Source organism: Hippopotamus amphibius, chromosome 12, assembly GCF_030028045.1.
Source record: "Hippopotamus amphibius kiboko isolate mHipAmp2 chromosome 12, mHipAmp2.hap2, whole genome shotgun sequence".
NCBI classification, from domain to species: domain Eukaryota; kingdom Metazoa; phylum Chordata; class Mammalia; order Artiodactyla; family Hippopotamidae; genus Hippopotamus; species Hippopotamus amphibius.
Genome location: NC_080197.1, coordinates 99,256,534 through 99,271,575, shown reverse-complemented (window position 1 = coordinate 99,271,575; position 15,042 = coordinate 99,256,534). Strand labels below are relative to the sequence as shown.

The 15,042-nt window shown below is 54.0% G+C and overlaps 2 protein-coding genes across 5 annotated transcripts; both read left to right on the top strand.

Moving 5' to 3' along the window:
* The first annotated feature begins 1,452 nt into the window (after window positions 1-1,452).
* On the top strand, window positions 1,453-5,670 carry LOC130833637 (retinol dehydrogenase 16-like). The gene is made up of 3 exons (XM_057703462.1): window positions 1,453-1,765; window positions 3,802-3,987; window positions 5,514-5,670. Exons 1-3 carry the CDS (start codon window positions 1,453-1,455, stop codon window positions 5,558-5,560), a joined length of 546 nt encoding a protein of 181 aa, XP_057559445.1. The 3' UTR covers window positions 5,561-5,670.
* Window positions 5,671-5,701: 31 nt separating this feature from the next.
* Window positions 5,702-11,999, top strand: LOC130833636 (retinol dehydrogenase 16-like). 4 transcript variants are annotated; one of them, XM_057703461.1, is made up of 5 exons: window positions 5,702-5,766; window positions 6,608-6,969; window positions 9,004-9,262; window positions 10,111-10,274; window positions 10,824-11,999. In XM_057703461.1, the coding sequence occupies exons 2-5, from the start codon at window positions 6,657-6,659 to the stop codon at window positions 11,039-11,041; spliced, it is 954 nt and encodes a 317-aa protein (XP_057559444.1). In that variant the 5' UTR covers window positions 5,702-5,766; window positions 6,608-6,656; the 3' UTR covers window positions 11,042-11,999. The 4 variants fall into 4 exon arrangements, with proteins under 4 accessions (XP_057559444.1, XP_057559443.1, XP_057559441.1 ...); XM_057703460.1 differs by lacking the exon at window positions 5,702-5,766 and adding an exon at window positions 6,026-6,171; XM_057703458.1 differs by lacking the exon at window positions 5,702-5,766 and having other exon boundaries at window positions 6,195-6,969; window positions 10,824-11,053; window positions 11,659-11,999.
* Window positions 12,000-15,042: the final 3,043 nt, after the last annotated feature.

Below are 15,042 nucleotides of genomic sequence, written 5' to 3'. Positions count from 1 at the left end.
TGCCCCTGTCTGTCTTTGTTGGCTGCTGGGGTGGGTTCCAGGGGCATCTGAGCCTCTGTGTCCTTGGGGGAGCCTCTCCTTCCCTCCCAGGGCCTCTCGTCTCTCCGTACTTGCCAGTCGGAGCTGTGGTGCACGTGGACAGTGAGGAGATGCCCAGGGCAGCGCACCAGGCGCCTCCTGTCCCACCCCACTCACCAGCTCCATGCCCCTAACGCGCCCACCCCCGTCACTGCATGGTATCCTCCACCTCACCGTGCAAGCCCCTCCATGCACAGCTGTGCTGGGGTCCAGTCTCTGGTCCTTTCTCTAGTCTGCCAAGGGGGCGGCCCCTCCTCCTCTGTATCGTCAATCACCCTGGTACAAACTGAAATCATTCCTTTCCAACTACTGGGCTTTACAGCCTTCCCTGCTTGAGGGAGTTTCACATACACCATCCCATGATCCCTTTTCAAATCAATCTTTTCTGCCTTTGGTGTCTCAGTGTCTGCGTGGCCTGGGTTGCGGGTGAGGTTCCTGTCAGGGCGGGGCGTCAGCACGGGAGGCGCAGAGGGCAGTGTAGCCGGGCACCCAGGGCTGTGGACAGCGCATCTTCACGGAGTGAGAGGGAGCAACTGTTAGACCAGCTTTGTGTGCGTCCTTGCAGCAACCGTCCCAGCATCTGGGAGAAGTCTCACCCTTGTGTATGCCCCGTCTATCCCCTTCTTGTCGCCTCTCTTTCCCTCAGACCTCCCCTCCCCCACCACTGCTCTCCTGAGCACGTTTCTGGCCTAGAGAACCACTTTATCAGGAGAGACCTTATTCTCTTTTGCCTTCTCCTTCTACTCTACAGAGGCTGAGAGGGCCTCAGTCTTTCAGGAGTGAATTCTGTGAGCTGAGCCAGAGGAGGAAACCAGGCTCAGAGGCTACGCCAGCTGCCCAAGGTCACACAGCTGGTTGGTGGCAAAGCTGGGTCTTAAAGCCACATGTGTCTTGATTCTAAGTGTATTCCTTCATAAGATTCTCCGGTAGAGCCCAGAGACCCAGGTCCCAGACTTCAACAGGAAAAAGGGAAGAACATCGTTGTGAACCATGAAAACAGAGAGAGAAAGATTCCAGTGTGTGGGAGTGCGGGGGATGGGTGGAGAGGGGAGAGGTGGGCAGAGGGAAACAGGGAGGAATGGGAGGAAGAGGAAATTGTGGTCGGGAAACGTATTGTCATCCCTAAGGGGTTGTGCTGGAAATGCAATGGCGTCTATTAGAAATGATGTAAGTGTACCAACGAGCGTGCCTTTGGGGTTAGCATCAGGAATACTCACGAAAGAGGGTGCACAGGAAAATCTTGAAGACTCCATGCCAGAGAGCCTGGAGGCTGGCTGGCCAACCAACAGCTTGCGTGTGCCTAAGGCCTCCTGTCTCAACACTAGCCAGACTCCCGTTTCACCCCAGCCTGTCTGTGTCCGTCCCTGCAAAGCCATGTGGCTGTCCCTGGCGGTCGTTGTGGGCCTGTACTACCTCCTGCGCTGGTACCGGGAGAGGCAGGTGGTGAGCCACCTGCGGGACAAGTTCGTCTTCATCACGGGCTGTGACTCGGGCTTCGGGAACCTGCTGGCCAGGCAGCTGGACCTGCGAGGCTTGAGGGTGCTGGCTGCGTGTCTGACGGAGCAGGGCGCCGAGGAGCTGAGGAACCAGACGTCCGACAGACTGGAGACGGTGATCCTGGACGTCACCAAGACGGAGAGCATCGCTGCGGCCGCCGAGTGGGTGAAGGAGCGTGTGGGGGACAGAGGTACCACCCAGATGTCTTTTGTGTTTGTTTATGTCCTCTCTGTCTGTGATGGGGAGACCCCTTGTCAGCTGCCTGGGGAGATTCCCAAGGTGTTTCCCAGGACGTGACGTCCTCCCTGCGTTCCTCACCTCACCCAGCGTACCAGCGAGCCTCTGCCATCCCACACCCCCACCTGCTGCCCTTGAGGCTCTGCAGTTTGGGGGAGACTTTTCCCTGATGAGAATGTGTCCTTGCAGACTTCCTGCCTGGTGTCCCCTCCTGTCTCAGCCGGAGGTCTGGGTCTCTTGATGCTGAGTGACTGTGGTGATGAGGGCGCGCTTTCTGGAGGAGGGGTGGAGACGGGGGCTGTGTCTGGAAGGCGTCCTGGGTGGCTGGGGGCAGCGCTGGAGCTGAGCTGTGTTCTCAGCCCTTGATCAAGTGTTTGCTGGTGACCTGTAGGCATCCCACTTGAGTTTAAATGTCACCCATTTTCAGATGACGACACTGTGCTCTCAGGACTTGTGTAAGGAAGGTGACAGAACTACTATGAGTCTCTTTCTCTCTTTTTTTAAATTTTTTATTTTTCTCTCTGCGTGTGTGTATATGTGTGTGTTACTACAGTTCTGAGTTTTAAGGGAGAAGAAAAGAACTTTAATTTCTTTAATCCAAATATAGTTTAAAACATGATTATTTTGGAAGATGGGAAAAGTACATGGATAAGAACCAGCGTCACCCCAAATCACACCACCTGCAGATAAGTAATGATAACATTTTGACATATATACATTTTGCACATAATTGTGTCATAATTTACCAGTAAAAGAAGGTGAACAACTTTACACATTACAAAAATTACTTCCAACCATGATAAATCATGATTGAGAATATGCTACACTTTAGAACAGCCCTACTTAGTAGAAAGCACCTCATGGCATGAATGCAACGTTTCCCACATTTTATTCCTCGTGTCCAACATAAACAATGTATTGGTGAACTTCTTTCCCCCCAGTGCCCTACCCTGTAACCAGGTATGTTGATTGGGTCTTTGGTGTCAAATGTGGTGGAGAATATACGTTCCTACAAGGGCAGGCTTGGTCCTGAGCAGGGGAGGGACTCACCTCTGTGTGCTCATCATTCCAACACCCTGTACCCAGCTCCCCTGACCCTGCTCATCTCCCCTCAGTTCTGTTAGTTTGAGAAGTCTTTAAGTTCTTGGTATGTGTCTTTGAGTCTTGCAGAGAAGTTTCCCTGAGTTTGGGGAACATGTAAACCCAGGAGCTTGGGGCTTGAGTGGCTTCCTGTGTGGATGGGAGGAGAGGGTGGATTTTTCTGGGACAAAGTGTAAATACCGATTTTGGGGAGAGTGGTTAATAATCCCCCAGATTCCTGCAGGAACATTGCTCAGTATTGATGCGGGTGTTGCAAGGCCAGGCCCTGGAGGTCAATACCAGGCCTGTCAACATGTTCCCCGAAACCTGGGATTTCAGGCCTGTTTTACGCAACCAATCTGCACCCAGCGAGTACTCATCTCTTCTGTTTTTGTCTTCTACCCGTTGTCTCCTTTCTTCCTCTCTTCCCCTCCCTTCCTCACTGTCTCTCTCTGTTGCCCTCTCTTTCCCTCGTACTAGCTGTTGAGCACTCAGTCCTGCAGCTGCCAGAAAGTCTGAAAATGTAGGCGAATATCTATAAATGTCTGCAAAGACATCAGGGACTGTGAAACCCCAATACTTCACCCTCCAGGTTGCAGACGATGGACGCACTAGATTTCCTCCACCTCAGTGCCTGCCTTCATCAAATCTGGGTGTCTGCCCCTGGTCACCAGGCAGCGGGCTGGGCCGTGAAGACTGAGTCAGGCGGGAGGCGCCCCTTCTGTCCTCCACGCGCTGACAGGGTCTGGTCTCCCCAGGCCTGTGGGCCGCATGTCGGTCTCTGTTCCACCCGCTCCCCGTGCAGCCTGTCTCCTAGAGTCCTCCCTGGTGGAAGGTGATTTGGGAGCGCGGCTGGGTCCTCCACGTGGGTCCAGCACAGTGTTGCCTTCTCGCCCTCACTGTTCCCAGGACTCTGGGGTCTGGTGAATAACGCCGGCATTTGCACACCCATGGCTCCCAATGAGTGGCTGCACATAGAGGACTTCGAGAGGATGCTAGACGTGAACCTGTTGGGGGCGATCGAGGTGACCCTGCGTCTGCTGCCCCCAGTGCGGAAGGCGAGGGGCCGTCTGGTCAACGTCTGCAGCGTCACTGGTGAGTTGAGTCTCTTGAGTGGGGGCTCCCGCGTGGCCCAGTGCAGGGCTGAGGCCTTCCCGACCCCCGCAAGCTCTGGCCTGGGATGCGTGCACCTCCTCTGTCCTCCTGCTTCTCTGCTCTGTGGCAGGCTTTGATAGGGGTTTCTTGTCCTCAGAGGTTTAGAGGCCATTCCTTCCAGATCCTTCTCTCTTGCTCTGCGTAGGGCTTTCATGAAAAGCACATTTTCACATTTTGGGTGTCCTGCTGGGTCCGAGGCCTAAGGAATTTGATTCAACATATTCCTGCCTTGTATGAGGGCCCGCAGTCCGAAAGTTTCGGAGACAGCATTGGAATTGATATTATTTGGCCGTGATGAACTTCCATGTGGTCAACTGCTACTGTGTTAGGTTCTGGGAGCCCTGGGGGGAGTGGACCCCATGTGAAGCAATTAATCAAGGGAGCTGCTTAATCATATCTGTGGGAAAGACCCCATGGGCCGCAGGGAGAGGGTGCTTCTAAATGTGTGGGAGCTGTGTCCACAGGCAAGGGGATGGTCCTTAGCGGAACGATGGCGAGGGGATTACCAGGGTAGGAGAGTGGAGAGAGGGGATCGGATTGCAGTGTCACTGAAACTGCAGCCTGTAATAAGTGCTTGGTGTCAGACAGGGGACTGCTGAACACACAAAGATGACCAGGAAGATCCTCAAGGATCTCTGAGTCCTTCAAGGCTGTGGTGTCAGCCTCTCAAGGTCAACCCTTGTCCTCTACTCAAATGCAGCGCTAGAGTTTCATGCTTGATCTGAAGACTCCAGACTTTCATATTCTTATTTACACACACACATACACACACACACACACACACACACACACACACACACGGCCAGACATACCAAACCAACTGAAATCAAATAAGGCATCATTGATTCACTTGATGCCTTGGTGGTATGTGTTCAGGAGGGTTGGACTCACCTTCGGGAATCCTCTCCAGAATGTCAGAGAACGTGTGAGGTTACAGCCCCTGGCCCTCCTTGCTGGTCCTACACAGGGTGGGGGGAAGGGCTGCCCTGAGATGGGTTCCGTCACCCACAGGGTGGACGGTGACTCAAGGGCCCCGCGTCAGACAAGGTGGAACAACAAATGCATTGAAAGAAAGAAGTGCAATGCAGCCCAGCCCATGTCATCAGCCTAGACCCTCAGCAGAGCCCATTCCTCCTCCTTCCAGGCGTCCTGCCTTGGGGAGGGCGCCAGGTCTGGTCTGATGGACGTGTGCAGGGGCTGGAACCCACGCCGTGAGGACCCAGGGGAGTGCCACAAGGAAGCTGCTCTCCCTCTTGCCCGTGGCTGTCCTGGCCCTTTGTGAGTCGCATAGGGGCAGTGACTCCCCACCTGCAACCCTCACCCCTCCAAGTGGCAGAAGGCAGCGGTATGTGTCCAGATAGAGGGACGGCATACATGTAGGCATGGAAACAAGCTTGCACAATTAGCCCTCACTCCCTACGCCTTCCAGCTCTCCTTGTGTTATGGAAATGCCTTCCCCTCTTCAGATGGCCCATCCCAGATGGAGGAAGGGAATGGACTTGGGAGGCACTGACTCTTGAGAGTGGCTCCGGCTGACACTCTGCAGGTGTAACCAGGGGGCGAAGGTCAGCGTGCAGCTCACAGGAAACCCAAGCGTGCTGCCCTGGAACCTGGTGGAGCGGCCCCTCCCAGGATTTCCTCACACGGACTTTTGTCAGCAACTCTCCCTGAGGGGTTGGCATCTCAAAGACGTCTTCTTCTGGCCCCTGCAGCTCCCAGGTGAGTGAGTGTCCCCCAGGCTCCTCTCTCTGACCTTCCTGTGGTCGTTCCCACCTGGAATGTGGTCTGAAGCTCCTGGTATTCCCACGAGCCAGCATATTGCTTTCAGGATTCCCAAAAGGGAAGCAGTGGGTGTGAGGGCCGGGATTTGTCTGCTGCACGGCCCCTTGGGACGTATGGTTGAAGGAATGCGCGGTCGCTGAGCAAAAATCCCTCCTGTTTCTTCCAAGTAAAGAAACCACCACCTTCTCCCTTAGCAGGGTTTGTGTTTGCCTAGGATTTGCAGGTGGCCCCTGCTTCCTGACAGTTTCCAGGGCACCATCCTTCGTCCTTGCCTTCTCCGTCCTCCCCCTTTGGGAAGGCCCTGTAGGAGGGTCCCGGTGGCCACCCAGGAAGCAGGCACAGGTGGGTTTTGAAGCCACGTGTGTCTTGATTCCCAGTGTATTCCCTCTGTAAGAATCTCCAGCAGGTCAGGGAGACGCTGGTCCCAGGCTGAGCAGGAAAAGGGAAAGAAGACAGTTCTGAGCCCTGAGACCAAAGATAGAAGGGTGCAGTGGGTGTGTATGTGGTGGGGAGAGGTGGGCAGGGGGAAACAGGGAGGAATGGGAGGACCAGGAAATGGTGGTTGTAAAAGATCCTCAAGGGGTTGTGCTGGAAATGCAATGGCGTCTATTAGAGATGATGTAAGTGTACCAACGAGCGTGCCTTTGGGGTTAGAATCAGGAATACTCACTAAAGAGGGTGCACAGGAAAATCTTGAAGACTCCATGCCAGAGAGCCTGGAGGCTGGCTGGCCAACCAACATCTCGCGTGTCCTTAAGTCCTCCTGTCTCAACACTAGGCAGACTCCCGTTTCGCCCCAGCCTGTCTGTGTCTGTCCCTGCAAAGCCATGTGGCTGTCCCTGGCGGTCGTTGCGGGCCTGTACTACCTCCTGCGCTGGTACCGGGAGAGGCAGGTGGTGAGCCACCTGCGGGACAAGTTCGTCTTCATCACGGGCTGTGACTCGGGCTTCGGGAACCTGCTGGCCAGGCAGCTGGACCTGCGAGGCTTGAGGGTGCTGGCTGCGTGTCTGACGGAGCAGGGCGCCGAGCAGCTGAGGAACCAGACGTCCGACAGGCTGGAGACGGTGATCCTGGACGTCACCAAGACGGAGAGCATCGCTGCGGCCGCCGAGTGGGTGAAGGAGCGTGTGGGGGACAGAGGTACCACCCAGATGTCTTTTGTGTTTGTTTATGTCCTCTCTGTCTGTGATGGGGAGACCCCTTGTCAGCTGCCTGGGGAGATTCCCAAGGTGTTTCCCAGGACGTGACGTCCTCCCTGCGTTCCTCACCTCACCCAGCGTACCAGCGAGCCTCTGCCATCCCACACCCCTGCCTGCTGCCCTTGAGGCTCTGCGGTTTGGGGGAGACTTTTCCCTGATGAGAATGTGTCCTTGCAGACTTCCTGCCTGGTGTCCCCTCCCGTCTCAGCCGGAGGTCTGGGTCTCTTGATGCTGAGTGACTGTGGTGATGAGGGCGCGCTTTCTGGAGGAGGGGTGGAGACGGGGGCTGTGTCTGGAAGGCGTCCTGGGTGGCTGGGGGCAGTGCTGGAGCTGGGCTGTGTTCTCAGCCCTTGATCAAGTGTTTGCTGGTGACCTGTAGGCATCCCACTTGAGTTTAAATGTCACCCATTTTCAGATGACGACACTGTGCTCTCAGGACTTGTGTAAGGAAGGTGACAGAACTACTATGAGTCTCTTTCTCTCTTTTTTTAAATTTTTTATTTTTCTCTCTGCGTGTGTGTATATGTGTGTGTTACTAGTTCTGTGTTTTAAGGGAGAAGAAAAGAACTTTAATTTCTTTAATGCAAATATAGATTAAAACATGATTATTGTGGAAGATGGGAAAAGTACATGGATAAGAACCAGTGTCACCCCAAATCACACCACCCGCAGATAAGTAATGATAACATTTTGACATACATACATTTTACACATAATTGTGTCATAATTTACCAGTAAAAGAAGGTGAACAACTTTACACATTACAAAAATTACTTCCAACCATGATAAATCATGATTGAGAATATGCTACACTTTAGAACAGCCCTACTTAGTAGAAAGCACCTCATGGCATGAATGCAACGTTTCCCACATTTTATTCCTCGTGTCCAACATAAACAATGTATTGGTGAACTTCTTTCTCCCCAGTGCCCTACCCTGTAACCAGGTATGTTGATTGGGTCTTTGGTGTCAAATGTGGTGGAGAATATACGTTCCTACAAGGGCAGGCTTGGTCCTGAGCAGGGGAGGGACTCACCTCTGTGTGCTCATCATTCCAACACCCTGTACCCAGCTCCCCTGACCCTGCTCATCTCCCCTCAGTTCTGTTAGTTTGAGAAGTCTTTAAGTTCTTGGTATGTGTCTTTGAGTCTTGCAGAGAAGTTTCCCTGAGTTTGGGGAACATGTAAACCCAGGAGCTTGGGGCTTGAGTGGCTTCCTGTGTGGATGGGAGGAGAGGGTGGATTTTTCTGGGACAAAGTGTAAATACCGATTTTGGGGAGAGTGGTTAATAATCCCCCAGATTCCTGCAGGAACATTGCTCAGTATTGATGCGGGTGTTGCAAGGCCAGGCCCTGGAGGTCAATACCAGGCCTGTCAACATGTTCCCCGAAACCTGGGATTTCAGGCCTGTTTTACCCAACCAATCTGCACCCAGCGAGTACTCATCTCTTCTGTTTTTGTCTTCTACCCGTTGTCTCTTTTCTTCCTCTCTTCCCCTCCCTTCCTCGCTGTCCCTCTCTGTTGCCCTCTCTTTCCCTCGTACTAGCTGTTGAGCACTCAGTCCTGCAGCTGCCAGAAAGTCTGAAAATGTAGGTGAATATTTATAAATGTCTGCAAAGACATCAGGGACTGTGAAACCCCAATACTTCACCCTCCAGGTTGCAGACGATGGACGCACTAGATTTCCTCCACCTCAGTGCCTGCCTTCATCAAATCTGGGTGTCTGCCCCTGGTCACCAGGCAGCGGGCTGGGCCGTGAAGACTGAGTCAGGCGGGAGGCGCCCCTTCTGTCCTCCACGCGCTGACAGGGTCTGGTCTCCCCAGGCCTGTGGGCCGCATGTCGGTCTCTGTTCCACCCGCTCCCCGTGCAGCCTGTCTCCTAGAGTCCTCCCTGGTGGAAGGTGATTTGGGAGCGCGGCTGGGTCCTCCACGTGGGTCCAGCACAGTGTTGCCCTCTCGCCCTCACTGTTCCCAGGACTCTGGGGTCTGGTGAATAACGCCGGCATCTCCCTGCCCACCGCTCCCAATGAGTGGCTGACCAAAAAGGACTTTATGAAGATCCTGGACGTGAACCTGTTGGGGGTGATCGAGGTGACCCTGAGTCTGCTGCCCCTAGTGCGGAAGGCGAGGGGCCGTCTGGTCAACGTCTCCAGCATCATGGGCCGCGTGGCCCTCTTCGGTGGAGGCTACTGCATTTCCAAGTATGGCGTGGAGGCCTTCTCGGACTCCCTCAGGTAATGGCCTGGGACAGACGCTCTGCCTTGTTCTTTCTGCTTCTGGGGAAGTCTTTTACAGTGCGTATCTTTCCTCACAGACTTAGAGCTTTTTTTCCCAGAAATTTCTATTTTGCTTTTGCCAGGCATTCATTGGGAAGCTCCTTTCTAAATTCTTGGTGTCAGGATGGACTCAGTGACTATAGAGTTTGAATGAACTTCCTCTGCCCTGGAAGATGGCCCACAATCAGAAAGTGAGGTAGAATTGTCGCTGATATAATGTGGCTACAGCGTGCTCCTCATACGTTACTGCTGTGATATTAAGTTGGAGTAGCCTCGTAGGGAGCGCAACCTCATGGACGCAATTAATCACGGGAACTAATTAATCATATCAGCAGTAGAGACCCTACTGGCTGCAAGGTTGAGGATGGCTCTGAATGTGGGGCAGGGCCGTGATGCCAGGTAGGGACATGATTTTTAAGGGCCAGTTACAACACCCTGGCTGATAAATGGCCAGGGAATAGATCAGTTAGGAGAGGAGAGAGGGAAAATTGAGGAATATGGAGGGGATAAAACATAAAAAGCCTGGTGATCAATTGGATGTGAGGGGAATATGAGGAGATAGCACTTAAGTGGTACCTTGCAACACAACTGGTAGAATTTAGAGATGTAAGCACATGTATATAAAATATTTGGGAAACTATTCAACTTTATACAGAATAATATCATCATAAGATTTCTCCTTCTGGCTTTTCTGTACTTCACAGCCTCTGCGAGTTTCTTGCTTATCACACTGCAATCCTGGATTGGTGTCTTGTTGTTTTTCATGTGTTTTTGTGTCCTTGCTCCTCTGTCTGTCTCCCTTGCAGGAGGGAGCTCTCCTACTTTGGGGTGAAGGTGGCTGTAATCGAGCCTGGTTACTTCAAGACCTTTGTGACCAGCCCTGAGGCACTTTCTCAGAATTTCCAGGCAGCATGGGATCAGGCCAGCCCAGAGGTCAAGGAACTCTATGGAGAGACATTCCTGGCCTCATGTGAGTGAGCTGTGGACCTTGGGGAGAGAAGCAAACCCTTGTCTGGAAGCCTGGGTCCATCACCAGCACCTCCTCCAGGCTCACGTCCGTCCTGCCGGCTGTGACTCACCCACACAGTGGGGACGTGAGCTCTGTCCCCAGGGCCCCGTGTGGTCCGCTGGTGACTAAGGAAAGGATCCAGGCTTTGTAGACCTGGGGACCAGTTTCTCTTCCGAAACTCTTTTAATTTGGGAAGGAAACTGAAGCCAGAGAGGGATGACACCTGTGGAATCCTGGTGTCAGAACCAGCTTTTTCCAGGTGCCTCACTTTCTAGTGTTTGCAGAGACCTCCAGTCTCTGCAGTGGGCATATTGCCAGGAATAGACGCAGAGGGAGCTCAGTGTGGATAGAGATTCTGGGGTAAGTGTTAGGACACACTCCAGTGAAATCCATGGGTTTGATTTGGAGTATGATTTGGGGAGAGAAAGGAATTTTTAGACTGTCAGGTTGATCTGAAAGTGGGAGGGCTGGGAAATGAGAATATTTTGGATGGTGTCTCCTTCTGGACAGTCGTGAAGACATCTACTTTAATGAAGCCACCATGGTCCGAGAATCTGTCCTTGGTGACCGACTGCATGGAGCACGCCCTGACCGCCTGCCACCCCCGCACCCGATACTCAGCTGGCTGGGACGCCAAGCTCCTCTACCTCCCCATGAGCTACATGCCCACCTTCCTGGTGGACCTCATGATGTACTGGGGTGCCCCACGACCTGCTAAGTCCGTGTAACCCAAGACTGGGGTGCGTGGTTTGCTGAGCTGGGTACTGTGTGGGGAGACGATGCATCGGGGGAGGGAAATAGAGTGGAGAGAGGGGACTCTCACGTCACCGGGGACACCCATCCCACCTCAGTGCTCATCTCCCTCCCAGGCTTCTCTTGGGATATGACTGAGGACTCTGGGGACATTAGGAAGACAGAAAGACGTCTTTGTGGCTGAGGAACAGGGTCAAGGGCTCCCGTCCGTGTCCTGGTCCTTGAGCGGCCTGGCAGGTCCTCATGACCCATGTGCAGCTGTGAACAATCCACACTTAGGGGACAATGTGAGACACTGGGAGGTTTCCTCCCCCCCGTCCTGCCTCTGTCCACCTGTTCGGGTGTCTCCTTCCCATGTCCAGTCTCCCTCTCCCTCAGGATAGACATCGGCAGGGGAGATAAAGGCCCCTCTTGCCTAAAGGTGTATGTTGACAGTGAGGGCGACCGCCAGCCTGACCCACCCACCTAGGTGCCCACTCAGTAGACCTTGGCTGGAATGGGGTCTGGACAGAGGATAGAGAAACCAGGTTTAGATATATCTTGGAAGAGAGAATTTCCACTGATTTTTTTTTCCTTAAAATTATACTTGGAGGCTTCCTAGGTGGCGCAGTGGGTAAGAACCCGCCTGCCAATGCAGGGGACACGGGTTCGAGCCCTGCCCCAGGAGGAAACCACATGCTGCAGAGCAGCTAAGCCCGTGCGCCACAACTATTGAGCCTGCGCTTTAGAGCCTGTGAACCATGCCTATTGAGCCCATGTGCTGCACCTACTGAAGCCCACGCGCCTAAAACCTGTGCTCCGCAACAAGAGAAGCCACGACAGTGAGGAGCCCGCGCACCACAGCGAAGAGGAGCCCCCACTCACCGCAACTAAAAGAGGGCCCGCGCACAGCAAAAAAGACCCAACTCAGCCAATAAAATAAATAAACAAATAAACAAATAAACAAATAAACAACATTATATATATAAAAAATTGTACTTGAATGCATCTTAGAGCTTCATGCTTAATCTGTAGGCTCCTGATTTTCAAATTATTCTTTACACACACCCCCCCACCCCCACCAGGAACACCAAACAAACTGAAATCAAATAAAGTATCATTGATTCACTTTATGGCTTGGGGCTGTGTGTTCAGGAAGCGTTCTCTCAGCCCCAGGAATCCTCTCCGGGATGTCCGAGAACTTGTGAGGTTACAGCCCCTGGCCCTCCTTGCAGGTCCTACGGGGGGAAGGGCTGCACTGAGATGGGTTCCGTCACCCACAGGGTGGACGGTGACTCAAGGGCCACGCGTCAGACAAGGTGGAACAACAAATGCATTGAAAAAAAGAAGTGCAATGCAGCCCAGCCCATGTCCTCAGCCTAGACCCTCAGCAGATCCCTATCCCTCCTCCTTCCAGGCGTCCTGCCTTGGGGAGGGAGCCAGGTCTGGTCTGATGCACGTGTGCAGGGGCTGGAACCCATGCCGTGAGGGTCCATGAGGCTGCCGAAAGGGAGTTTCCCTAAGCCTCCCCTGGGCTGTCCTGGTAGTTTTTGAGAACAGGATCTGTGTTTCCCCACCGAAAATCGCATCTCATTCTCCTCCAAGTATCAGATATTCAGCACCTGAAGGCGGGATTTGTCTCTCCATTTTGGGAGCTCACTCCACGAGCGGACTGCATACATGTAGGGCTGGAAAAGAGCGAGCACAATTAGCCCTCACGCATGGCACCTTCCAGCGCCCTTCTGTTACCTGTGCCTCTCCCTCTTCAGAGGACCCAACCTGGGATGAGAAGAGGGCAGGGGTGTGGGACGCCCGGTCTTTGACAGCGGTCCTACGGAGACGGGGCAGAGGGACGCCAGGGGGCGCTAGCCCCTGCTCCAGCACGCACAGGCTCCAGGTGCTGCCTTGGAACGTGGTCCAGGGAGGAACGGGCTCTCCCTGGACCAAGACCCAGAGACGTTGGTCTCCCTGACAGGGTCACCTCTGAAGGATGTGTCCTTCTGGCCCCTGCAGCTCCCAGGTGAGTGAGTGTCCCCCAGGCTCCTCTCTCTGACCTTCCTGTGGTCGTTCCCACCTGGAATGTGGTCTGAAGCTCCTGGTATTCCCACGAGCCGGCATATTGCTTTCAGGATTCCCAAAAGGGAAGCAGTGGGCGTGAGGGCCGGGATTTGTCTGCTGCACGGCCCCTTGGGACGTATGGTTGAAGGAATGCGTGGTCCCTGAACAAAAACCCCTCCTGTTTCTTCCAAGTAAAGAAACCACCACCTTCTCCCTTAGCAGGGTGTGTGTTTGCCTAGGATTTGCAGGTGGCCCCTGCTTCCTGACAGTTTCCAGGGCACCATCCTTCGTCCTTGCCTTCTCCGTCCTCCCCCTTTGGGAAGGCCCTGTAGCAGGGTCCCGGTGGCCACCCAGGAAGCAGGCACAGGTGGGTTTCTGCAGGACCAGGCTTTCCATTGCTGCTGCCAACTCCCTCCTGAGGGACAGACACTTTCAGGACGACAGTCAGCTCCGTGCAGGTGACAGTTACCACCGAAGCCTGCATCTGTGCCCCTGTCTGTCTTTGTTGGCTGCTGGGGTGGGTTCCAGGGGCATCTGAGCCTCTGTGTCCTTGGGGGAGCCTCTCCTTCCCTCCCAGGGCCTCTCGTCTCTCCGTACTTGCCAGTCGGAGCTGTGGTGCACGTGGACAGTGAGGAGATGCCCAGGGCAGCGCACCAGGCGCCTCCTGTCCCACCCCACTCACCAGCTCCATGCCCCTGACGCGCCCACCCCCGTCACTGCATGGTATCCTCCACCTCACCGTGCAAGCCCCTCCATGCACAGCTGTGCTGGGGTCCAGTCTCTGGTCCTTTCTCTAGTCTGCCAAGGGGGCGGCCCCTCCTCCTCTGTATCGTCAATCACCCTGGTACAAACTGAAATCATTCCTTTCCAACTACTGGGCTTTACAGCCTTCCCTGCTTGAGGGAGTTTCACATACACCATCCCATGATCCCTTTTCAAATCAATCTTTTCTGCCTTTGGTGTCTCAGTGTCTGCGTGGCCTGGGTTGCGGGTGAGGTTCCTGTCAGGGCGGGGCGTCAGCACGGGAGGCGCAGAGGGCAGTGTAGCCGGGCACCCAGGGCTGTGGACAGCGCATCTTCACGGAGTGAGAGGGAGCAACTGTTAGACCAGCTTTGTGTGCGTCCTTGCAGCAACCGTCCCAGCATCTGGGAGAAGTCTCACCCTTGTGTATGCCCCGTCTATCCCCTTCTTGTCGCCTCTCTTTCCCTCAGACCTCCCCTCCCCCACCACTGCTCTCCTGAGCACGTTTCTGGCCTAGAGAACCACTTTATCAGGAGAGACCTTATTCTCTTTTGCCTTCTCCTTCTACTCTACAGAGGCTGAGAGGGCCTCAGTCTTTCAGGAGTGAATTCTGTGAGCTGAGCCAGAGGAGGAAACCAGGCTCAGAGGCTACGCCAGCTGCCCAAGGTCACACAGCTGGTTGGTGGCAAAGCTGGGTCTTAAAGCCACATGTGTCTTGATTCTAAGTGTATTCCTTCATAAGATTCTCCAGTAGAGCCCAGAGACCCAGGTCCCAGACTTCAACAGGAAAAAGGGAAGAACATCGTTGTGAACCATGAAAACGGAGAGAGAGAGATTCCAGTGTGTGGGAGTGCAGGGGATGGGTGGAGAGGGGAGAGGTGGGCAGAGGGAAACAGGGAGGAATGGGAGGACGAGGAAATTGTGGTCGGGAAACGTATTGTCATCCCTAAGGGGTTGTGCTGGAAATGCAATGGCGTCTATTAGAAATGATGTAAGTGTACCAACGAGCGTGCCTTTGGGGTTAGAATCAGTACTACTCACGAAAGAGGGTGCACAGGAAAATCTTGAAGACTCCATGCCAGAGAGCCTGGAGGCTGGCTGGCCAACCAACATCTCGCGTGTCCTTAAGTCCTCCGGTCTCAACACTAGCCAGACTCCCGTTTTGCCCCAGCCTGTCTGTGTCTGTCCCTGCAAAGCC

Excerpts from the sequence above, each read along its gene's own strand:
- LOC130833637 (XM_057703462.1), top strand. The coding sequence starts at position 1,453 with ATGTGGCTGTCCCTGGCGGTCGTTGTGGGCCTGTACTACCTCCTGCGC. Across the intron at positions 1,766-3,801 it reads GGAGCGTGTGGGGGACAGAG|GACTCTGGGGTCTGGTGAAT; the intron begins GTACCACCCAGA and ends CACTGTTCCCAG. Across the intron at positions 3,988-5,513 it reads CAACGTCTGCAGCGTCACTG|ATGGCCCATCCCAGATGGAG; the intron begins GTGAGTTGAGTC and ends TCCCCTCTTCAG.
- LOC130833636 (XM_057703458.1), top strand. The coding sequence starts at position 6,330 with ATGTGGTGGGGAGAGGTGGGCAGGGGGAAACAGGGAGGAATGGGAGGA. Across the intron at positions 6,970-9,003 it reads GGAGCGTGTGGGGGACAGAG|GACTCTGGGGTCTGGTGAAT; the intron begins GTACCACCCAGA and ends CACTGTTCCCAG. Across the intron at positions 9,263-10,110 it reads GCCTTCTCGGACTCCCTCAG|GAGGGAGCTCTCCTACTTTG; the intron begins GTAATGGCCTGG and ends TCTCCCTTGCAG.